Source organism: Dermacentor albipictus, chromosome 4, assembly GCF_038994185.2.
Source record: "Dermacentor albipictus isolate Rhodes 1998 colony chromosome 4, USDA_Dalb.pri_finalv2, whole genome shotgun sequence".
In the NCBI taxonomy this organism is placed as follows: domain Eukaryota; kingdom Metazoa; phylum Arthropoda; class Arachnida; order Ixodida; family Ixodidae; genus Dermacentor; species Dermacentor albipictus.
In genome coordinates this window covers 99,966,966-99,992,904 of record NC_091824.1, presented here as the reverse complement: position 1 = coordinate 99,992,904, position 25,939 = coordinate 99,966,966, and the positions used below count along the sequence as shown (strand labels likewise).

General features: G+C 43.4%; 1 protein-coding gene across 9 annotated transcripts in view; it reads left to right on the top strand.

The window, feature by feature from the left end:
- LOC135904590 (uncharacterized) overlaps nucleotides 1-25,939 on the top strand; it is a 900,492-nt gene that overhangs the window by 265,392 nt on the left and 609,161 nt on the right. For all 9 annotated transcript variants that reach the window (XM_070537279.1, XM_070537280.1, XM_070537281.1 and 6 more), the window contains exon 3: nucleotides 6,779-6,855. In XM_070537279.1, coding sequence (XP_070393380.1) covers nucleotides 6,779-6,855 — 77 coding nt within the window. The remainder of the gene's footprint in view (nucleotides 1-6,778; nucleotides 6,856-25,939) is intronic.

The following is a 25,939-nucleotide window of genomic DNA, read 5'->3' as shown; positions in this document are numbered from 1 at the left end:
TTTGCACAATTTTGGAAGTGTAAAAGATATATAGGTGCGACAGTACGCGCTAGAACGAGATGTCCAGTGGAGTGCGCATTCCCTCTAAAGATGGTGTAAAACTGGGCTATGTCATAGCTCAGCAATCCAAACGCATTATTTCGAACACAGATCTTAAGGTAATCAAAGAGAGCTTGCAGCAACTAGTATTTTTTTTACTTTCATTCCATTGCACATCTTCGGTTAAATGCTTAGAGCTGGCCGATAGCTGTCAATATATAGACAATAGCAGAAGTCAGGCAAGCAGGAAATTACACTTCTTGTCACTTCTGCCACTTCGCTATTACAAGGACGCATTTACTTCGTCTGCGCACTTCATTACTCGCCCATATCTTTTTTTTCTCTTCGTGTGCGCACCATTGCCTAATTTCTCACTTTACTTTGAAAACGCAAAGGTTTGCGTCTCATCAAAAACCTGAGATATAACACAAGCGTATAAGTAAGCCAAAACTCATTAGTGACAAAAGCGGCTTCGTTTCCGTCACTGATGTTGCGTTTTCAGCGTAAATAAATGAACAGCGGCGCCCGGCATGAATCTAGGGGAAATGAAAGCTCCAGTGGACGACGTAGTTAGACGCAATGCATGTACATTGCTGCGGATTACACACAGCTAACTTTAAGCCAAAGTCCGACGGCCACCAGTTGGTTCGTGGTGTGCCTGTAGCAACGGCCTGTATATTCTTTTCTTCCCGGTAATGGCGTGACGTTACCCAGTGAGCGGCCTCTGCGCGTCATTATCGTGAATTATTGATGTCCGGCGCGGCAATTACGAGCAGCAGTTGCGTTTCGTGCAGTTCCCGCAAACTGGAAATGTATTCCTGTCTCTCTATACCTCGCCCGGCGAAGACGGGCTTAAACTTAGTGGTCGAGTATTCAGTAACGGGATGCGACCCAGGTTCGATCGCCAGGGCTTTTGTGCTTGTGGTCATTCGGCATCTGACAATAGGACGAGACTGCGTGAGTGAAACTCGGCGCTTTGGCGGAGATATGGTGTACCTTGACTCTGCGTTGTGTCGTTAACGGGGAAGTCCCAAATGAACCGTAGTAAAAAGAATACTGATGCTTATCTGGCTGTGTTCCTAGGTTACGACAATTGCGGTGGGCGGTGGTAATGCGCACGAAGCGTGTGCTTGACTCCGGCTCCGAAGCTATTGCTGGCGGCTTTGTTGTGGTTGCCTAGGCAACGTTACTGTAAGTAGAGGAATGGACTCGATAACAGCGTACCTTGCCAGGGGTACGTTTTACTGCAATGCGTGGGTTCAATTTTCCATAAAGACGTTGTTACAGAGATAATGTTTTCCTTCTACGTTGCCCACAAATGCGGTGTTATCGTACCTCATTCGAGCTTTTTCAAGCACTCTAGCAGGCTTGTTATTTAGGCAATAAGGTAATACAATTAAGTTAATAAATAAATGAAAGAGTAAAGAAATATAATTAAAAGTGAATGAAATGAAAACATCGAGCCCTTAGGTTATGATGTCCCAGAGTCACATATACCAAAGTCTGATCCTCGCATTGCTTGTGTGTTGAAATGCAGGTTAAATTACGACCACAGTTGTCCCATTTGACAATTATGACTATCTGTCTATGTTCATGTGCACCCGTAAAACTTGAAATTGATCACCCCATGTAGATCAGAAATGTACCCCAAGAAGTTTGCGCTGCAACTGAGACACATGCCTTAAAACCACGCGTAGGGCGCTTTGGAACAATGCTTACTCATTACTTCATATGATGTGAACAGAGCGCACTTTGCTTCTCGGCATTCAGGAAGCAAAATCATGTACAGGTTGTTCAGGTAGGAATCATGGTTTTAGAGACGGAAGTCACACGGAGGGTCGCTCTAACGCTTAAAATATGGCTGGCCTAGACTACCGGGGTGTTACACTGAGGCTAAGTGGGCCCACGCCATCGTCCGTAACTGCATGAGGAGTCTTGATTGCTTGGTGAGGAGCAGGAGGACAAGGGGCTGAAGGAAATGAAGATTCACATTGGTGAAGGAGAAATTAGTTTATGCATATTTCAAGATTAGGGGACACTCGCGCTTGCTGGATTAGCAAACAAGTACATGGTAAATCGTATCTCATAACTAAATCGTTCAGCTAGCACACATATACATTGTTCTGGGAGTACGCTACATGATCTCAGAGCACACAGCTAATATGCAAGATTTTTCCTTAAAAACCATTTTTTCACAGGTTACTTGCTTGGGAAACAAGTATGTCATGATCGGCCTTTCCGGTTGTCTGTAGGCGCCTCGAAACTGCTCCTCGAGTGATTAGAAGGCCAGTGCAAAGTGCATGCACCACCTCTGACATGAATGAGCATCAAGGGAAGCGAAAACATAAACACGGCACATTGTCTTAGTGATGTCATGGGAGAGTTGAAAACAAGCTCGCGAAATGAACGCCATTCCCAAAATACCCAACCCCTCGTTGACTGGTTTGATGGGTCGTCATGACGCACAGCACTTGGCTTGAACAAATGAGCCACACCTTCAAGAAGTCCGAGCCTCGGCATGCGGCTTTGCAATGGCAACGCCAACGACGAACTTCAGAAGAATGGGTCTCAAGTTCCCAAGCGCTCTGCCCCCAAGACAGCTCGCTCTTGCAGGAATGCCTTACTTAACAGCACTTCTATGCTCATGCTAGCGTTGTGGAATGTTGTTACCGTCTGAATCACAATGACACTGTCATGCACTCTCTGGCTTATACACCGAACGTAACAGCGTATGCAGTCTCCTGCCTAAGTCCGGTTCTTAGCGCGTGCATCCTGCTTAACAAATGTGGAACGTGTTCGCTGAAACCTCAACACCATTAATCTTGCCATGCCCCTGAGGGAGCTCAATACCGTTTATGCAGCGCATGACAAGGGTGAGAGGTTAAATATGTATGTGTGTGTAAGGTAGTGTTGCTGTGCAAGCCCATCTGTGGAATATTTTCGCCTGCTTGTCCCGCAAACTGAGCTCAATACGTATTGTTACTCTAGCAAAGCTTACACCCAGACTGTGTATTAAACTCCGCCACCGAGGCATGAGAGCTTATCATCCATAAAATCTTGATCGTTCCGAGCACCGACGAATATTGTATTTAGACGAGTCTACAGGGACGTATCACCCGCCGCGGTTGCTCAGTGGCTATGGTGTTGGGCTGCTGAGCACGAGGTCGCGGGATCGAATCCCGGCCACGGCGGCCGCATTTCGATGGGGGCGAAATGCGAAAACACCCGTGTGCTTAGATTTAGGTGCACGTTAAAGAACCCCAGGTGGTCAAAATTTCCGGAGTCCTCCACTACGGCGTGCCTCATAATCAGAAAGTGGTTTTGGCACGTAAAACCCCAAATATTATTATTATCTACAGGGACGTATCATGAGTGCGGCAACCTATGAAACAGGGAAAAGGACCAGAGAGAACAATATAATTGAAATCTTTCGTGCTTTGTTTCGGCTTCCAAGAATTGACTGTGCTCTTGTTGCCGTAACAATCTTCTTTTCCAGCTGTGTTAATTCATTGTCCTAGTCTTTAAGCGAGCTAATAGGAGTTGTATATATGCATACATCACCCTGCAGTACAAATGTCGACAGAGTGTGGAAAAGGAAGTCCGAAACGAAATATTGTACACTGATTTGGACTTGCTTGGTGTACAGTTCAGCTTGTGATCGTGCGCGTCAGCTTGTGCTTAGGAGTGTTCTTGCACTGTAGCATGGTCGTTTGTGCCTTGCGCTGTAGAAAGAAGATGCAAAGATACAATTGTCACATCGCATTTAACGTGTTTGAGGCCAATTTTTGTAAGATTTGATACGTACACTTGTCACAAGCAAATTCTGCCCTAACAACGCTTTTGTTGGCCAGAAATGCGTCAGTTGTCCGTCTACTAATTTAGAGGGATCAAGATTGGCAATAAACACTCCATGAAAAGTTCAGTAACAGCACAAGGTGCCTAATAGGGCACGTTAACAAAGCCTACCCCATTCACCAAAAGACACTCGCCAAGGGTAGTGTTCGAAGCCAACCTATCGTACTATAAAACGAAATTTATACAAAGGCTGTAACGACATGCTATATATCGTGTTTGCTTTATTGCTTCCGCTTGTGGCACAGAACTGTGTATTCAATTCATTAAGTCTCCGATGGAAAGGAGCATGTTTAGCGCAGAAAAAGATTACATGGGAGAGAATGGCATGTTTTGCTTATCCTCGTCAGGCCTAACGAAACCTTAGTGACACGTTTTTTATAGACAATTGCTATTATGTACCGCTGCATAGTAGCAATTATGCAAGTGAGCAAATTAAAAGGACAAGCGATCGCATCAGAACTTCTACATATGTGGATAGAGAGCTCATTTCTCCGGTTCTTTAAGATAACAGCATATTTTGTTTTCCTAAGAACTTCGATGGAAGTTTTATATCACATGGCAGTTACTTGCCTTCCCTTTTCATCATGTATTGCTGAGTCATGGGGTCACATTCTGGGGTCACATCACATTCACTTTCTTTCTGAAAACCGGTGTCTAAGAAATGATTACATGCTTGACACATATACTGTGTCATCTGCATTAATCTTTATGTTGCACTAGATTACCTTAGCTTATCATTCCTTGACTGACGTGAAAAATGATCAAGCCCTTCGTTCACAGGGATGGATACAGGGTCTGGAAAGGCTACGCGTAATACATCTTAGGTTACATGAATACCTGAAATAAATTGACTAGAAAGATAGCCTAGTAAGCGTTACCGTGCTTCTCGAGTATAGGGTGCCTTAAATATTTGAAGAAAACCACATCATACTATCCTCTGACGGACCACGCTATTCATTTACTTGGAATGCTCCATCTTGGCTTGAGTCGGAGCGCCTGAAGGGCTTATTTTACGGCTACGAAAATTCGGCTGCTTATATAAGAAACCACGTCGAGCACACTCCGTCAACACGCACTGGCCAGGTTGATATCACGCCCGATCGTGCGCTTCGCCTCAGCGTACCATTGCGTTTGACTTAAAGCATCGGAAATGGCTACAACCACCAGTGCAACGCATAACCGCTGGCAGTTCGGCACGAGTATTGCCTGTTACCTCGTTTTCCAGCTGTGGCGCCATTCCAGGCCGACAAAGCGGCGAATCTCGAATAATGTCACACTGTAATGGGCCATCCGCCTTCCAAACCGTAAACAGCTACCGCCTACTACGTGGACGACGGAGATGTGTTCGCGCCATTGAACTTCCCTGCCAGTTCGCGATGGCGTCAGGGACTGTGGCAATGAAAGAGAAAATAAAAGAAAGCCGCACAGGCTAGTATGAACACGTGAACATCCACGGGAAAAGTGAGAACATGTCGGTACCTCTATGAAGTCCGATCTCGCTCAGTGGACGTACGTATGCTCCGAATTAGTTGTAAGCGCGTGTATTGTATTAGAAACCACGCCGATTGGACAAGCGCAAATTGGAATCTACAAATAAATACGACGCATAAAACCCACTCCAACAAGACGAGACTGCTCTGGCAGCGAGTGAGTACCTGATTGGAATGCTTACTCTGTGAACGACAGATTGTCAAGCACGTCATTCATAGGCGTTCCGTACGCTTATGAAGCGAGGAAAAAAAGCGCAGAAAAAAAACGTATCACCGGAACCGTTATGGATTATAATGGTCCTCATCATTCTCTAGAGATCTGTTGGTGTCTCTGTTTTTATTTCAAGCTATTTTGTTTTATTACTTGGCGACCTCTCTTGAAATGTGTCCACCTTAATATCTCTTGAAACTATGGAATTAAGATGAAGTATGAAATCTTATGTCTAGCACGCGCAGTTCGCTATGCGGCCACAGTTATATTTGGCCGACCTTAACTTATCGGTCGGTTTTTATTATTTTAGTTAATGGCCCTAAGGTGGCACCTCCTTTTAGCACAACCTGTTTCTTGTGGAAAACCAGATCATGGTCCTTCGGTTCATGACGATGTGTCTCTCATGTTTTATAGCTGCATAGTCAAATGATCAAATTAGTTTAATCTTAAACCTTAGTTCATAGCCTAAACCTTTGCTGCTCTTATATCATCGCTCGGAGATGGTAATCCTGATTTGTCGTACGTGGATACCGAGAATTGACGATTGCGTGCAACGTCGCTTTTCGCACATATTCATTGATGGTATTTAAGGCCCTGATGCAGTAAGGGCTAATAATAAAGCTGCAGGAGTGCCAATAAATGCTTCAAACTGAATGACATGTACGCACCTGTTTAAGCTGGTGAAGACCAAATAGGCGTGCTTTGACTGCTTTTTTTTCATGCCAAAACCAAATTATTTAATGAGTTCTTTATTGTGAATTTGATTCTGAAACATGCTCAGCTACACATGTTCACCTTTCACAATTACGTCTTAAATTATATAATACAGACGAGAGACGAGACGCTGAAGGAACCTTGCGGCAGAGTAGGTCACAGAGCTAAATCGAAACTTGCGGAAATTGAAGGACAGGAAGTAGAGTGAGTTGGGGGAAACTGCAGCATAATCTTGACTGTGCTATTCAAGTGGCGGTTATTGTTCAAGTTCTGGACAGGTAAAATTTGACAAAGTAAGCGTGAGTTAAAGAAAATAAAAATAAAAATGCCAGGAAGAGCAGAACTAGAGTGCGGAGAGGTAAAACACGCTTTTTTTTTTCTCGGCACCAACTTGAGTCCTACTTCTCAGGGGAACTTCTAGAAAGACCCAAACTACATAATTGCTTATTTTTTCTTGCCTTTGTTGCAGTGCCCGCCACTACAGCAGTCCGCCATCGCACAGCGCCGAAGTGAGAAAACACAGATTGGGTGTGAGGCAGAAAGGAGGCGAGTTCCAGTTAGTGTTCCTCCGCGGCAACGGTACCGCCATCGTCTACAGGGTGAAAAAAGTGGCCTAGTTCTCGGCATACAGAAGTCGTTCTTGCACGTTCCCTTAGGCTTTTGGTCGAAGGGAGAGCCACGTCAGTTCCTTGCCCGAGTGATACGACGCCACGCTTAAGCAGCAAGGCGAGAACGGTTCCTTAGTGACTTAGAGGGAGATAACCTCTGTTTTTTTTTTTTGGAGGGGGGGGGCGCAGGATGACCGGCCTCTGGATGCTTCACGCTAAGGGCTGTAGATGTGTGTGAAGGGACGCCGACCTTTAGTGCAGACATCACAGTTTGGAGATCGTCATGTTGTATGGAACTGCATTATGCTTTTAAAGAGGCGGTTTCTTTCTGAGTAAGATTCTTTTGAGGGGCAAACATATACGCCAAGCAGAACGCGGGCCGTTAACGACACTGAAAGGAACAAGATAAAATGCACAGATTTATCATATATCGTCAGTGAATTACTGTAGATACGTAATCTATGCAATTTCAAGAGCAATGTAAGTGGCCACATGTCCATACAAAGCACTCACCTCTCCTTACACCAATCTTGCCATGCGAAAAAAAAAAATGTTCCAGGAAAGTGCTGAATTCGCCGCCTGGAACTGGGACTAGAACTAGAAGGGTTTATTATCTTTGTTTTATTTATTTTTTCATACATTTATTTATTTTCACACAAATGAGATGTGACAAAGTGCGAGAAAGTTGCATGGTTTAGCGGTTTTGGCTACTAAAGCTTTCAAAATTACGAAACTTCGAAGCTGTGATAATGCTTGGCCTTCCGGTTGGCGCGTGACAATTCGCATGATAAATGCCTTTTTTGACGGATTTCACTTCTTTCAGGCTTTGTAGTTTCTATATCAGTCTTGAACGCTTTGCCTATAACGTTGATGTCCTATCGATTGTACAGGTAACGGTGGGAATCGCAATTCAAGTTTGGGGACGACGCCTTATTTTCTGCCCGCCTGGTTTATCAGCCGAACGTTATTCACTCAGTCCGCCACCCCTGTTGCTTTCGGTTTTAACCCTTTAGTGCACAATTTTTTGTTTCCACAAAATATTATTCATGGAGTTGTAGGGAAGCATAAAAGTAGCTGCAATCCCTTGGAAACTAACATTAGCGAATTTCTGTGGTTTGAATTTGCAGAAAAATGGTATGTTGCATATTTGCAACAACGTGCAAATAAAGAAGAAGTTGAAAATGAAAGATAGGGCTTTGTGCGATTCATACTCAGATGTTTATTTGCACATGACGATCATTGGTGCACCTATGTTTTAGTGTGGAACAAAAAGAAGCAATTGTTTTTGTTTGTGCATCACAGGTGGTTCCCACACTTCTTGTAGTATGTCATGCAGATCCCCGTGCAACCAGGAAACAATGCAGTGTTTTCGGGTTATTGTCCAAATTTAGAACATATAAGCACAGATGTAAGGTTTGGCCCTTGACGACGGGACACGGCATCGTGCGGATGCACCGTATCTTTTTGAAAAAAAGAAAGAAAATTCGACCGGAAAACATCTTGCGCAAATATTGAATCGAGATGAACTTACACTCTTGGTTATCGTCACTCCTGGAAGGGTCGCTGCCTTCACTGTCAGGAGAAATCGCTCGGCCATAAAAGTGTGGGATCTATTTCACTTTTCCGAAGAAAGTAAACCATGCACACGTTGTTGCATTTGCGCAACATAGCAATGTTTCGTCGCCAGGGACAAACTATTCCAAGAAAACAAAGTTTTTTTGAATCTACTGAGTCAGGAGGATGTGGAGCTTTGCGCAAGAATATTTTTTTGCGCTTTGTCTTATGGAGAAATACATTTACCATTAGCAAAATTTACCTGTATCACTGCTCGCGGGTGCGTGCAGCCTTCGCCCCGTTTGTTTTGCTAGAAGATGCGAAGGATGAGCACAGATGGCAGGACAAGGCGCCGTTTCTTTAGACGAATGTTGCGGAAATGCAACAATGTGTACAGGACGCTCCAAACGGACTTTGCTTCTGTTTTTAACGCTGTTCATCGGAATGTTGCGTAAATGCAACAAGGTGCAGTAAAGGGTTAACAGCATTGATATTTTGACAGTTGGCGTTTCTGACCGCACCTCACGAATGAAAGCAGTGATCTGGCACACAGGCGTAGGATTGAACTGGTATTTGTCACATTCAACTGAAACAAACAGTGGCAGTAGGCAGTAGAGGCGAGAAACACTTAAATTACTGACGTACTGTACACCAAAGGTACCTTCATTGTTCTCTTAGCACTCTGTTCCAAACGCTCCCCTCCCAAGCTTTGCAGCCTTAGCAAATGCCAATGTATTACTGGTCCCTGTAGTTTGTAAAAGCACTGCCATGAACCAAGAGGTCGTTGCTGAAATGGGAACGCTGGCTGTCCTAACCAGAAGCATACTTTTGTGATATGGCATTCAAAGTAACTACGCGATCTAGCTTTCTCGCAAAAGCCAATGCCAGCCAACTGAAACTTTGAACTTTAGAGATGCTACCGCACTTCAATATTGCGCACTCATCGGAAACAATCACACAAAGTTGTGCAACAAACAAATAGATGTACGCTTAACAAACCAGTAACTATGATGGCCCAAGATGTTATGTTTATTTAGGGATCAGGTGATTTTACTGATGAATAAGGATTGACCGCAAAGATACATTGAGAACCTGTAGACTGTTCCCTATAATCAGCTTTATATAATGGGGAAGGATTACACGTTTGTCCTGTTATGTGTGAAACGAAGAACATTTTCAGAAATTTGGAAGCGTTATCTCTTAGTAAAGCCGAAGCACCAGCACACAAGCAAGCACACTGTCATATGTTACAGCCCAATTGACACATACGATACGAATATAACAGAATTTTAACGTACAACGCTGTGTAGCATGATGAAAGCTACAGGTTAATATATACCCCTATCAGCCTTTAGCGAGCGCACACAACCAACAAATGTCATGAAGCAAGCGACGGCGAACGAATACAGCCGAGCTATACGTTACCTGTGTCAGCTCTTATGTCCATTGCCATATATGCTGATGCTTGCGCCTCAAGGTAAATAAACTGCCTCGGTACCATTGCCTGACTCATCGAGATCACCACTGACACGGCGCAGACCGGCACACAAGCCTAGCTGAAGAAAGAAGTGGGGCGGTCGAAGAAGGGTCCCCAGGTTTAATTGAAATTAACGATATCGTTTCTCAGATCGCAGGGAAGGTTCCTTGCTAGACGGACGATTTCCTCCAGGTCAGGATTCCTTACTATAGCCTCTACTCCAACATGGCCCCTCTGGTGTTGCTCGCCCGTGATAAAAACGGAGAGATGAGTTCTCCTTTCGGGGCAAGCAATCCTTCGGTGGAGGAAACAGGACAGGGGCAACAAATGCAACATGCATGCGGTGCTATGCTACAAAGCGAGACGAGGTGTTGTTGCACCCATGCATCGAGATTACGAGACCCGCGTGTGCTTCCGATGGTGATTAGGATTGATGGTTAGTCTACCGGGGGGCGGTGGCAACCGTGCCAGGGGCGGGAGATGGGACATGCGAATATCCGGGATGCCGGCTACTTCGGTGGGAGAGGTTCTAAAGGGTTGTGCGAAGGGTGGCGAGCGCGGTACGGCTTTCCGCGAGGCCAAGGGTTGTGTTGGGCTTGTGGCAGAAAGGAAACAACGCAATCGCACTCTTCCCGGAAACAAAAAGTACGAGGATACGAGGAGAGTGCAACCCTGATGGGGTCCCGGAAAAGGGGAGGTTAGAAAAGTGGCGCGAAAGAAGTACCATAGCAAATAGGAAGCTTTGCTTCTCAAACTTCGTATCTTTCACTTATCCCCCCAATCTCTCTACCACGCCCCAGATCGCTCCATTTGCGGGCCCCTACCATGAATGACATTAAAGAAAAAGGTGACCTAGCGCGGCTGAAGCGGCTGTGCAGGCCGGTTGCATGACATCTCCCTGTGAGAACTCTCCTGAGCTTTCCTGTGGAGGAATGTGACGGCACTTCAATTTTGATCAAGAACATGCAACCTTGGCGTAGAATGTGTTCACATCCGTGTCATTTGCCATCTCGCGTATTTGTTTTTTCTCAATTTGCTACGGTTGTCACTTTGCGTGTTTTACGATCCAGCGAGCCAGATGGCTAATGCATACCGGTAACGGAAGTTCGCGTCGCAACAAGTGTACTGTCATTTACCGCACTGCGTTTGTCACAGGAAGAACTCACGGGAGTCTGTCTACTGATAAAGGACTGCCAAACCTGGCAGATATCGACCTGTACGCGGATGCTGCTTAAGAAAGCCAGCTTAATTACGCTGACCTTGCAAACTAAGTAGTGTTTGGATGCTTCCGTAAGAGTTTAAGAAGAGTTCCAAGTTGTTATGTGCGCTGGAAATGAAATTGAGATTTCTTGCGGCAGAAAGGATAAAGGTTCTTTACTGCGAAGTACTAGTCTTATAACGTAGGCATCATGACCAACGTTTCCTAGCTGAATCAAGCATGAATAGGCCCGTTCTTTGACACGTAGGAAAGTGGGGGCATTATTCCAATCCCAATTATCGTGCTTATAACAACTGTCACACCCATGTATGTGAATGCCATCAATCATGGTAGGCTAAAACAGAGTTTTGGTCAAATACGTTTTTGTCTATGAAACACATCTCGTGTTCTTGCATACAGAGCATAACGATTGACAGTATCAGTTTCAGTTTATTGTTCATTCATAATTTCTGGTTAGTAATATACAGGGGACGTTCCCAGACGGTCCTTCTATTGTTGTTCCAAGACAACGACGGCGCACACACGAAGAGGGGGACAGACTTTATTTAATCTGCATTCTTCAGGGGCTTTCTATGGGCAATTATTTTTTGTTGAGATAATGCATTAATATTGACTTAGACCAAATATAGACCATAGAATGCTGGCAGGTCATTTAAGAAGGTAGTGCGCCGCCTAGAGTGAGCACATGTAAAGCGATTGTAAAGCGATGATCTATGGAAAATGGTGCAGCGTTGTATTTGCAATTTATTGGCGGTCAGTTGCCACCACTAAAAAACTTAGTTGTTTTAGCTTGTAATTTGGTGTCTGCATTGTTTAAGGTACTCAATAAAGGAATTTTGAATGTAAGGGAACACTATACACCGGCAAACCCATTAGACAGACTGGTTTTATGCCAGGATAAACATTGGCGGTTAGGCAATATTTTAATGCTTCCGGCCCAAATGGGAACGCCGGCATGCATAGAAATTTTTTGCATTCAAATTATGGTGGCGGTGTATATAAATACACCACCAAATACATGCAGAGCTGCCACATTTATTGTGTTCATTTGTCAGGGGAGTGTATAAGAAGCACAGAGAAACACTCTCAGAGCATGGACGGACCGGCTCTATTTTACTTCATAAAGTGTCATTTAGGTATGGCGCTATTCCACTTGCACGATTGTCGTGCTATAGCCCTGCTATCATTATTTCATAAATATGTCCATAAACAGCACCACTAGTCTTGCCTCTGGAACCTCCTCATTACAGGTCACACAGGCTGTACAATCAGTTCAATTTCATGCGTATATACGGAAAGGCTAATTCATTTCACTACTCCGCTCTTCCAAGAGCCATCAACTTTGGAACAATCTTCCTAACGCCATCGCTTATGAGAGTGACCAGGAAAAATTCCGGTATTTTGTAGCAACGCATTTTTCAAAGTCTAAATAACCTAACGTGCTACATTTTCTTGAGTTTCCTGTTATTATTGTGCTACTACCCCTTAAATGCTGTTTGATTATAGCGAAATATTGTCCCGCTTGCTCTGTAATTCTATTCGTTATATTTTACTTTGTGAAAATTTCTTTTTCGGTGACCTATCGCGTTCAAAAGCATTCGGTTTGTCATTTGCACAATTTTTAACACTACATTACTGCATGTTAGCGCATTTCTTGCACTGTACGTCTTGTATATGTATTCACATATGTATTCTAATTATTGTGTAACCTTTGAGTGTGCTCTCCCCCCTTACACAATTCCTCTAAGTGCCTGTAAGGTATCTTTAAATAAAAAATATTATAGAAATAACCTGCTGTGGAAACAACCTCTCACAAATGGCTGAAAGGATGAATCACTAGCGTCGAATTGGAGGTCAAAAAACTATCTGCCCGAAACTAAAGGAATGTTATCCTTATTAGGACAATCGTTGTTTCTTTCGTATTACCTCCTACGGTTTCTCAACTGGAAGCGTTCGTAGCTTCCCTAGAAGTGAGATTCAAAGCATGTAAATCATCGCCATTCATCGTTCCTCCTAATTTTTTTTCGTTCTTTCCGTGCCACTCACATTTATGGCTGTTTTAATAAACCTGTATCTTCATAAACGTAAATCTTCAAAGCGCGCCTTTGCTCAAACGCGAACTTGTTTTTCTTTCGAGTCCAACTGATGGGAAATTCAACGTAGGAAGTTCAGCTAATGTGCATTCTGCCTGTCAGTATATAAATTCTTATACTGAAAAGGACGACGAGTGCGGAACAATAAACTTTGTGCGTCCTGCATGTTCTGTCACGAGCGATTAATAGACCTCAGGTTTCCACACCCCCTTTTCCACACCCCCTTTTCATGAGGCACATGTTCTGCTGCGTAAGCCATGTATAAAAACCCTGTAAACCCTCAACGAAACAGAATTAAAGCAGATATATGAGTCATAACGCAAGTTGGAGTTTGTGGCCGCGTCTGTGTGCACGTAGTTCTGTACATCCAAATGGTCACAAACGACACGCTAGAAATTTTTCGCCAAGAGTAACAGTCCTTTCTTCCCAGGCGAATACCAGAACAAGGAAGCAAACAAGCGAAAAGGAAACCAGAAATCATAGGAATGAAAAGTGAATAGGAAAAAACAGAATAATAATAAGCTTTCAAAAGAAACAGCGCCACAACCGTTACCGTAATGCCCCGTTAAGATAAGCAAAATATCTACTTTCCCGGTGGCGCTCGCCAAATGCGGGAGCATAAACATGTTCATCTATTGTGAGATCGCTTCACAGCCGACGCACTCATATCTTCGAATGAGGGTTTGAAACTTATTTATTTTATTCTTATTATTATCCCCATGCACACGCCCTCTAGATAGTTGCACTGCATGCTAGTGACATTTCGAGCAAGGAGGACGGGAGGAGAAGGCTTTGGAATAAATTATACAGGGCTAGTTTTCCGGCCGCAATCGAACATCGCCGCCTCAGGCCTCAAACTTCTTTCCGGTTTCTCGTTCAATGCGGGCGCCAATGGCACCAACGATGGTCGCGTGTCTGGCCGTTCGTTCACGGCACGGGATAAACTGGCGAAGGTTTCGAGTATACGCACCACCACCACACACTGTTTTCGCCTATTGGAAACCGGAATCGGCACCCCAGCCACATATTGTCGCGTCTGCCAGACTGAGGGTGAGATCTTTTTGGCGCCGCAGGCTGAATGATATTCCTTTTTTTCACTTTTGCTCCTTTTCTATTGCGTTCTTAGTGCTTAGTTCTTAGACGGGCACTAAGGCACTAAGCACGTTCTTAGACGTGCTTAGTGCCTAGACAGCCATTTCTGCTCATGCAGCAGCATAGACGTTCAACGGAGCAACGTTGTCTGCAAGCGTCTGCGCACGTTACTCGACTTCATCATCTCTTCTTTCTCTTGGTGGTGGTGCTCTGGGTGGTGGTGGTCTCGGTGGTGGTGGTGGTGGTGGTGGTGGTGAATTGTAGCAACAGGCGGGTTTGGCCTGGCGATCAAGGCCGGCAATCGCTCCGTCCGAGCGTCTCTTACAATACCGCTGAAGGGTTTCACCATATGTCTATCAAACCAGTCTCTCTTAAGAATTCGATATGGAGACGTGAATTTTCTTTGCGGGCTATAACTGATCCATTGGGAAATATAAGGTGGTGCAGGCACGCATGCGGAAGGTCCTTTTTTTGCAGATTCTTCAGGACAGCGTCCCTTTCATCTTGGAATTTCTTGCAGGACCACAAGAAGTGCTCAATGTCTCCTGTCTCATTGCAAGCAGTACAGTTCGGAGAAATGATTCGCCCCGTCTTAAATAACCAGGCCAGTGTACTAGCAGATCCTGTCATTAATCGAAATAGAAGTGAGGCTTCCTCTCAGTGAAATCTCGTGGTTACGCTGGGCATATGCGGTATAACGAAGAATATAGGACTTCGTTAAAGAAATCTGTAGTTAGAAGCTACATAAATATAAGATCTGTAGTGAAAGAAAATGTAGTTGAATAAATCTAGATTTTTATGACTCACAGAGGCGACATCTTCATTTCCCGCTCTGTCAGCATGAGTATCTGGCGCTGGAATTGCTACCGCGTAATTATTGTTGGTAAATAGTCACTTAATGAAGTGGTTGAATGCGCCGCCTTCTCACTAACATCGTTTTCAACTTCAGATTCGTGTTCCCATTTTGACCGTATCCTTTGGTATAAGCCATTTTACAAAACATCCACACTTTCGCACTGTCAAATACACACCGTTAGGAAGGACCAAGAAGCTTTTGCGAATACCCCGCAAACATTTTATAGCAATACACCAGAAACTTCTACAGTTACTTAGTTCATAATGTTGTTGCCCTACCACTTGCGATATCAGACCAATTCATTCACGGCTCAAGAGAAACTGCTTCCTCCCTCCCCACGCGCGCACAAATACTTTTATACCGGCTCCACAAAACATATTAGATACACCCTTACATCTAATCGCGAAGTGTAACTGTAAGTTATGTTATGTTTCATGCACGAAGTTATGTTTCATGCTCGGGTCATAGATTATATACTATGAAAGGTAACAACATTCAAATTTGTTCAAAAGAAATATAGTCCCTGCTTAATGCCTGAGGCTCGATATTGTTTTAATTATTGCCATAAGACATAGCTCACTGTACCTTGAGTTGCAACTGGTTCTTTGAAAGCCTCAAATTAACAAAGCACTTCCGTGGTCGCTTGGCGCGTTTCGTTTGAACTATTTCTCCTAACCCTTTTAGCCAAGTATCTTCGTTATTTAGCTTATCTAATTTACTTCAACTCACCTTCACGAGAGTAGTATTTGGAGCCGTAGTGTCATTTTTCTTTTTTCCCTCTCTTTAGCGCAGGAGCAAAATATAAGTAACTCTTGTGTAATTTAATAGTTTCCGTTAGATACCGAAGAGTATTGTCACCTGGTTGGTGTAATTCTATTATTGTTATTCTTTTAGCACTATTCAACTGCGGTGTGTTATTGCGCCGGAGTGGTGATTCTGCGCGTAACTTCTGACTTAAATTAAACGCGAAATGTCAAATTCTGTAGCTGCAGTAAACAATACAGATTATCTTCAAGAATACTTACTCATACTGGTACCTTGTCAGCAAATCCCTAAGCTGGTGTATCATAAAGCTCCCGAAGGAAGCATCCGAGTCAACGAGTCTTGTGGATGCCCACATTCTGTACCTAAGTCTTTTTCGTATTGTTCTGTGTGCTCTCTTCTCAATGGAGAAAAGGCAAGAAAAAAAGATGTTCTCGTTAAAAGCAGTTTGCAGCTGAAACAGCCTCTGAAATCACGAAATAGTTGCCGCAGTGTTTAGCACATCAGAGCGGGGGATTGCCATTTAGGCTCTGCTACTACCATAGCCTAAATTTGTTTTGGAGAAGGTCGACTAGGTATCGCTGCTGCACGTGGAATTAGGCGAGTGTTAGTGGGCTGCCTTCTCGCCTCTAGCCGTGTGTTGCAATTTAGGTCGCACTTTTTGCACCTGATGTATGCTTCGCCGTTCTCCTTATCCTCCTTACAATAGAGTGTAGCCCAACTATAGTTCGTTCCGCCCGAGCACTTTCTTTTCCGCAACGCTCCGGAAGCTGCTTGCACTCATTGTTCTGTCCACTAACTTGTGTGTGTACGAGGAAGTGCGTTAAGATTCGCTGTAACGCTACCTAGCACGGAGGCCGTTTCACATGCCCCGGTATTTACACACTTCTACGCTATGCCCATTGCAGCGGCGACGAAGAGAAGCTTTTCCGAGTTGTAAACATTAATGAGTGAAGTCGATATGCGGGGATACTGTTGCCGCACTTTTCCCTATGCTTTCTTTTCCTTCCACCGTCTCGCCTCCCTGAACCTGAGCAAGGGACTTTTCGGCACGGAAAGCTTTAGTGCACTGTAATTAAAGAGGAATCCGAGCCTCAAGTTTCTGTACTCTTTACCGGGAAAGCAACTTCATTCGTGTTTTCCTTTATTGCGTGTCCGCTGGACCGAAAGGACGATTAGGAATTTCCCATGCTTGGCTTTGTCAGCAGGCGGTTGCTGCGCGCATCCCAGAGGTGTGGAAATTGCACTTTCTGCCACCGTGAGCTGTCCCTGGATCTCAGAGAAACTGCTCAGCGTTCTCTTTCTTTCTTTTTTGTTTGTTGTTTCCTATTAGTTCTTCATTTTCCTGTTTTCATTTCCGTGACATTAGCGGCCAGGTGCCGTCGGAGGAGCGCTGCGACAGGGCATAAATATATTTAAACATAAAAGGTGTCAGCAATCAATGCGCAAAGAATTCTGAGAAACAACGAAATGTTCTATGGGTTTAAACCAATAATCACCCTTGTATTCTAATGCTGAACCTCGTGCGAGTAATTTATTACGCAGAAAGGCAAATTAAAAGCAATGAATAAGATCGTCGCTTTATCGAATGGGTCACTGTCACTTGCCCATTTGGTCTGTTTTGGGCTACAGTCATATGCAATATACAATGCGACATGCAAATAACGGTACCTGGATTCACAATGTCGAGTAACTTATGTCACCGATAGAGGAGCGGTTGTGGCGAATACGCTGGCGGTGTCATGTTGACAAAGTCATATATATTAGCGGGACCAGCCGTTAACAAAGGTACTTATTGTGGTTAAATGCTGACGTAGAAGAAATTTGTGCTAGGAATTAAGATTTTTCAGCGCCTATGCATGAAATCGACCTAAAATGCATCCAGTTGTCTTTTCTGACGAATTTTAACAGAACGGGATTCTCAAGCTATTGTAGTAATTTATTTCGGAATATTTAAACGAAATATGGCAAGCGCATAGTGTTGTTTTTAGCAATTACTTCCTGGAATAATTTGTCGGTGCTCATTAAAACACACCAAACACTAGCGTTCTGTAAAAAAAAGTCAAGGATTCATTTATGTCCATTTGTAACCTAAATTTACCATAAGGAAAAGTTTCTGTTCGGGTTATATTCGACATATTTAGTAATACTAATATTTTTAGATGATGATCATATATGGTATTTTTGCATAACGTGTACATGGTTACAGTTTACTAGCGTTTAATTCCAATGCCGGCTTCCTTTTGAACCAAAATATACTCCACTTCATTTTACTTTTTAATTACGTTTCTTGGTTTGTGTGCAATTCTTAGTTAAATGTTTCATGCTATGTACGCTCCAGTATTTTTGTCCACGTAGTTTGTTTATATTATGTATTCATAATTATCCTTACGCCCATTGTTCTTAGACTCACCTGCCTGTAATAAACATTGACCCTACCAATATGAGGCAGCTCTGACAGTAATTTGCGACATTCTCATGCATCTTTATGCTCTTATAATAATCTTGAACTGATGCGCCGAGTAATTAGCGTCTCCTGCAGCAAAGGTGGGTCCATGCTTTGACGGTAAAGCGACAAAGGGCGTCACACACAGACACACACACACACACACTCATATATATATATATATATATATATATATATATATATATATATATATATATATATATATATATATATATATATATATGGGGTGTGTAGTTGTGAGGTGAGCCGCGGTATTTGGTAGTCGGCGATTACCAGGGCAGATTGCTAGCTTAGTATTGCGCACGTCTGAATTTGCACGATTGCCTTGCCTTTGACCACTTAGATAACCGTTGCATCAATTTCTCATGCTTTCACCGCCGAGCACTACTGCAAAGAAATAATCACCGCGTTTCGACATTTCATATTGGAAAGGGGCTTGGAAATAAAGCTCTTTTATGTCGAAAACATGAAGTGCGCTATTGTGGTTAATAGTTCATAAAGGGAGTAACAATAACATTGCTTTAGGAAATAAAAAATGCACCGACGCCGTTTATATCAGATAGTGTTCGCGTTTGCAAATTGACAAATGATGAAATAAAGGATTCTGCAAGTAACTACATAACGTCATCCTTCTGTTGAACTTGTCCGTTCCTGAGGCTAATGTGAATGTTTGCTGCTGGTACAGAAATGCCCAGCCGCTAATTGTGTGCACCCGGCACGCAAACTCGAAGACGATGTGAGGTCCCGATGAGGACCTCACAGTCGATAATATTGGTAGCTTAGGGTTTCACACCCAAGTAGAAAGAAGTATATCTTAAAAGGGAGAACAACAAACACCCAAAAAGTACTCATGGCGATGATGACAGGGCAAGGCGAGCGCTAACGCGACCTCAAGATGGGGCCTGAGTTTTCGAGAGAAAACTTATCTCCTCTTAATAGCGTGGCGATGAAGGATGTCCGAAGTACCCCGCGACCGGGACACGATACGAGCGGATCAATCTTTGTCGCTGCCTTGCGCTCAACTCGAGCGGCAAGGGAGCCTCACTGTGGCAGGCGCTTCATCACAGAAGACTTCCATGACCATTTGCTATGGAGGTTCGTAATATAGTGCTCAGGCTGCTCGTAGTTAAGGGAAGTTCATCGCTGTTTTTGGGGACAACTTTTTAGAGAAAGACGTGCCGCTCATTGGAAACAGCGTGGGCAAGGTCGAGCATGCACAGTTTTCTTTTATGCAGCGACAACTACATAAAATTCTCCCTCGTGCATAATATAAAGGCAGACTTGCTGATGAACTTTGGAAAAAGACTTGTGCATGCTGCGTTGTTTTTTACATTTAAAGACCCTTGGCGAGTAATTTTTTCTCGTTGAACCCTATGAGCAGGTTGTTACATGACTGGTACTAAAATGCTCATGAAAGTCAAGGTACTTCTTCCTTTGCATGTTTGTAGCTCTGTAGGAATGGTAGTTCTTCTAGAGCGTCGGTTATCGGTACGATAGCGGATCCGGGCGCACGTACAGTGCCTTCAATACTTTCGACAAAGACTGCGCCTCCCCATTTTCAGTTTTCCGTACATTTCTCATGAACGCAATGACACTGATAAGAAAAAAGAGTGGTGTGTTTAGAAGGAAAACGAATGATCGGTGCCTATTGCACCAAACTATGTTCTTGAAGTACGGCAATAATAAATGCGAATTTATTTAGTAAGAAACCACTGGCTATTTTATTTATTAGGATTTTACAAGAAATTATGACATCTGTCGCTGTGCTTCCCACAAGCATGAACTGTGATTCAACAAAATAAAGCAAGCGACACCACAGATCACTTCCAAAAAGGAAACATTGACTCTGGCCACAGAATAGCTCCAGTAAAATCGCAACAAATTCTGTAAATGACGCGTTCTAGAACTCCTGTCCAGATAATAACTCTATTACTACAAAAAGTAAGCGTTTTACAGCGCGGGGCCTACAAAGAGGTCATCTTTACTCATTGATCTGACCATCAACACAGAAAAGGCTCAAGCGAAAATGCGCTTGCTTGCGCTGAAGCATAGAAGAAATTGCCCGATGCAGATCCTTGTAACACCTGCACAGGAGCTTTAGCTGGCGTGGTGTTCAGAGATATTGAATTAACTGGTAGCCTCTGCGGCGGTCTGACATGCAATGTGTTTGAGAACCATTTAACTTCCAACGTTAAGCAAAGATAAAATAACGAAACATTGTCAGCGTTAGCCCAGAAGCAATAGTCCGTCTGTCAATCTGTGCGATGATTCTGTGATAATGATTTGGAAATTTATTAGGTGCAATATGCAACAAGGCCTTCGCATCCCAGGACTTAATTAGGTTGCGAGGAATTCTGTTTGGTGGATCCTCTTTGCGCACACATCATGAGAAGCCAACAAAGACACCAAGAAAAACAGAGGGAAAATTACTTGTACTTACTAACTGAATTAAGGAAATGACAAATTAATGGCAGTGAAAGTGGATGAAAAAACAACTTGCCGCAGGGAGGAACAATCCTACGTCTTCGCATTACGCGTGCGACCATCGCACGTGTAATGCATAATGCATAATTGCCATGAAAATATAATTTCTTGAATTCAGTTAGTAAGTACAAGTAATTTCCCCTATGTTTTCCTTAGTGTCCTTCTTTGTTGGCTTCTCATGATATGAGTAATAAAAAACGGGCCCCTCTGTTAACGCCCCTTCTCGTGCTTGTACACATGTCAGATATAGGTAAAGTACACAGGAAAAAGAAATAGGTTTAGTGAAGCCTCATTCAAAAGTTCGGGAGCATGGGGTGACACTTCTGCTATTCTTTCGTGTCGAACAAGCTTGCGTGTTTGCGAAGTCTAGCTGCTCCAGCAGAGTAATTACAATCGTTACTACACCAAGCAGAACGAAATTCATTAAAGCCGCAGCGTGGGTTTCGCAAGAATTTGCTCGTCGAGCTGTATGATTTTGGCAAAAAAGACTCTAATAATAGCTTCCGGGTTAGCGAACAGTGAACACGGATAAGATTTTTTTTAAATGTCTAGAGCAGCAGCGACCTAGATAAAGCTGGTCCAGGGGACAAAGCGGATCAAGAGGTATTTGTAAGCTGAAGGTATGTTCTCTTGCGAAACTGTTCCCTCCGTGTGCTTGAAATTACCTTAGTTTCCATGGGTGTTTTTTGTTTTTCTCCTTCATCCACATAATTTGAATACAAACCATGTTCTGGCACACCTAGGTACAGCGTTTGCTATTTATGCTGAGCAGGGTAAAGAAAGCGCGAACATGAAATCTCTGCGTGCAATGCTCTGTCACCGCGTAATTAACGAAAGAGATTGCATTTCTGACATTGATAGCTCATTTAGCTGCTCTTTTCTGCTCAGCCGCGGTTGCACACGAAAATAAAGGAAAAACTCCCGATACAGCCTTCTGTTGCTCAATGCGCGCTACATAAAACTTTTTCCGAGCGTGGAAAAAGCACACAAATGCCGACAAAACTGCCGCGCGACTGGCTGCTCGAGGCACTTTGCGCGTGTGCTCACGGGCTTCTATCACGCTCGGAAAAATATGTTTATGTAGCATGTATTGAGGAACAGAAAGCTGTATCGGGAGCGTGTCATGTTGGTCTACAAATTTCTCATTGACAGTTTTCATCGAATTATCATATTTGAGAAGCTTATAATTTAATTAAGACGAATTATGTTATTCGGTAGAATAAAAAAAATAATCTGAGTATCTCCAAGCGGCGGCAAACAACATTACCTCGATTCGGTCCAGCTACGTGGAATTGCCATATTTTTGAAGTTTGTTAAAAGTTACATGAAATTCCCACTATATGTGTATACGTGAACATCAGCAGTCGAAGAATTCGCCTCGTAAGTGCTGTTTGGCATTGCTCCGCAACCTTCGCTAATGATATGCCCATTCTCACTATCTAGCTGTTGTCTTATTTTACGGGGCGTCCTATAGGGCACACCTTTCTTTCGTAAATACGGGTCCACTCTCATTTGGTCCATGCAGATCATCGTTTTGTGATTCAATGTAAATATAGAACAAAGGTGTCTTACACTTTGGAGAACTTCTTGCTGGGCAAGTTGGTATTGATTCATTATAGCTACCGTTAAGGCACCAAGAAACAACACACAGCACACAAGACAGGACGACGGGACAGAGGACCACACACAACTACGTGTTTTCTGTGAAAATAAAGTAGTTGTCAGTGGCGCTCTGTCCCGTTGACCTTTCCTGTGTGCTGTATGTTGTTCTTTGGCGCCTTAAAGATAGGCGTATTACACTATGCGGCAGTTGAATCGTTGAATGATATAAATAACTTATAGCGAGTAAGTGGCAAACGAGAAAGAAATGCGTGCGAGCTCGCGAGCTTGTTGGCACCGAGATTGTTATGTTGATGCAGCGCTTTTTATATATATAAATTTATATATATAAATATATATAAATGATATATATATATATATATATATATATATATATATATATATATATATATATATATATATATATAGCGAGAAAGAGAGAGAGAATGCCGGTTGGACCAGTAGTCACGCATTTGTGCATAATAGCTTCTCTTGTCTAGACAGAATGTTTCAGAAGCATTTAGGTTCTGTAGCTGGAATCGGTCTTCGCGGGCGTAATTGTTAATAGGTGCACACATGCAGAATTCGCACATCTTGTTTTTAACGCCAGATTTGTCTAATGAATTTTCCTATTTTAGAATATGTCATTAGTTATCAAGCTATCACGACCGCCATTGCGTCTGAAAGACGACGATCACGCTGTCTGTGGTACTCCTAAATTTTTAATACTGAAAGCTAAATAAGACAAACAGAATTAGCCACATTAAGGTGTTGACGGCTGTCATGACAGTAATTTTGTAATTGTACTGCGAGACCTCTTCAACGCATGAGCCTATAGACTTATTCTTAGCCGCGTTAGCAAACCATCTTCAGCAGCTACACGTATTTATTTCGGTGCATTGTCATTGTTAACCAATTCCAAGATTACTTTGCAACTAGCACACGACACGGCCCACCACGAAATCGCAAGCATATACTGGGTGTCCCAGCTACCATGCATCAAGATATATAATTATGCAAATGCCACGTACCTTAGCAGAGCAAAGTGAATGTTGTTTGCCCTCGCTTGGAAATAGATTGTTTTTCGCACTACGCCTAATTACATAATAGGCCTTAATTATTCCATCAATTTCTCGAATACATTGGTTAGACAAAAAGTGTCAATGGGAAAAGTTTAGAGAAACACGAAAAATTCCCGATACAGCTTTCTGTTGCTCAATACGTGTTACATAGAAGTGTTTTTTCCGAACTTGAAAGGAACCCGCAAATACACGCAAAGTGCTTCGGCCAGTCGCACGGCAATTTTGCGTGTTTTTTTGGGCTGCTTTCGCGCTCGGAAAAACACTTTTATGTAGCACGTATTGAGCAACAGAAAGCTGTATCAGGAGTTCTTCTTGTTGCTCCAAATTCTTTTCATTGACACTTCTCATCTAATTATACTATTTGAGAAGTTGATTATTTATTAATGGTAATTATGTAATTAGGCAGAATGTAGAAAAGTAATCTGAATATCTCCAAGCGATGGCAAACGACATTACCTTGGTTCTGACCAGCTACGTGGCAATTGCATATTTTTTCTACCTTGGTGCATGATAGTTCGGACACCCTGTATATATAATCACAAGCACACAGTGCCCTGGTCTACGGCACGTGAAAAATGGCACAAGCACCAGCGCCCTGACGTGCCCTGGTCTACGGCACGTCAGGGCGCTTGCCCTGACCGAAAGAAATGTCAAAACAACAAGAACAACAAAGAGGCAGGATATTTTAGAAGTGCAGACCTAACCACCATCGGGAACACTAGAGGGGCACATCGAAACGTTGAGTATCTCCGCCACGCGTGCATGAAATTTTCGCCTAAGTGAGACTGCAAAACAAAAATGGAAAGCTGGAATCCGGTATAAAAATTAAAGAAGAATGGGGGGAGGAGGGTAGGAGGAAGGTGGGAAGGATTGTCTTGCCTTTTTTGGACACAATGGCGCAGCCTACAAGCTTGGAGAGAAGTTCTCAAAATTTCTATATCCTAGTTAAGCTCGAGCACAGGAAATCGTTTGGAACTGGGACGCGTGGCCATGTTCACATCAGCGGTATGTTCTATATATAGTGCAAAAGTAGTGTTGTTCGCATCATGTATGGCGGTCGTTTCTTTTTGCTACGTTCCTTCTGCCTCCACGCCTGGAATGCGTTGTTTCTTTTTTTATTTTTTTCTGATTCTTTCGCAAATAGGATCTTTGCTCAATATGCTTTCGGCATAGCGAGATGTGCAGGAATCTCGCGGCCATAAAATTGCACTGCTTGAACGGTGACGCCTTCGGCAGTACCGTCTCGTTATTGGTAACGCCTGTGCATCCGACGTATGTCCGGAGCGTGGCCAACATAGAGTTATGCTACTATCGTCTCTGAGCGTGATTTCGGGGAAAACGACCCGAATAGACTGACTGTGCCGTTACTCTAGCATTTCTTTCTTAATATTATATATTTTTAAATGTGTTGCAAGCGCAGTAACGTACTTCCCAGAGGAGCGTTTTCGCTGCGACTAACACAGGCGACGATTGCACTGCTGTCACCAGTGCGCACTGCGGAGTGAGGGAGAAGAAACGCGCTTCAACGGCTTCTAATAAAAATGCGGAGCAAAGACATTTTCAGCAAGTAAACTCTTCCGTGTGCCTGGAATGGAAGGGAGTAAAACATGGTTCGCGGTGCAAAGGAAACCGCTGTATTATCAGGAGGCGAAAAATGGCGCTAGAGGTAACAAGAAAAAAAATGCCCCGGTCAAGGATGCCGTCTTTGATGGAACTTTGGAATTCCACGTGGAACCGAACTGGTTTAAGAAAAAAATACATTGAAGTGCGAAGAAATGAAAGGAATGTTCTAGTGGTGCGCCGTGGAAGGAAAGTGGCTGGTCTAGATAAATGACTTTCTGGGTATCACCAAGGAATCATTGTGAACGCTCACGACGACGTCCTCTCAGTCGGGTACGACGAGGATAAAGTCACCGAGGAAAGGGAGAGAGGGAAGAACAAATTTTAGAAAAGGCTGGTGGCAGAGAAACAGACCGTCAGTCTTTGCCAGAGAAACTGGCAAAGAAAGGAAAGACAGCTGTTCGGATAGTTTAAGGAAGGCTCGCTAAAACTGGAAAAAGAATATGACAAATGGTGGCAAGGTTCTAAGGCGACAGCCCTAAATGTTTTCCGCCAGGATGGTGCTGGCCACGGGTTCTCTGCTGGCTGCTTCTGAGGAATAGAAAGGCGTCGATTGCGGTAATATAAAAGAACGTATGTAGAATTGAAAGTAAAAAAAAGATAAATAAAGAAAACTATTGAAAACAGGTGCCATGAAAGCTATTCAGTGTTGGCGTTTTAACTTTCACGTATATAAGACAAGTTGGCACAACGATGTAACGTTTGTATTTCATGGTT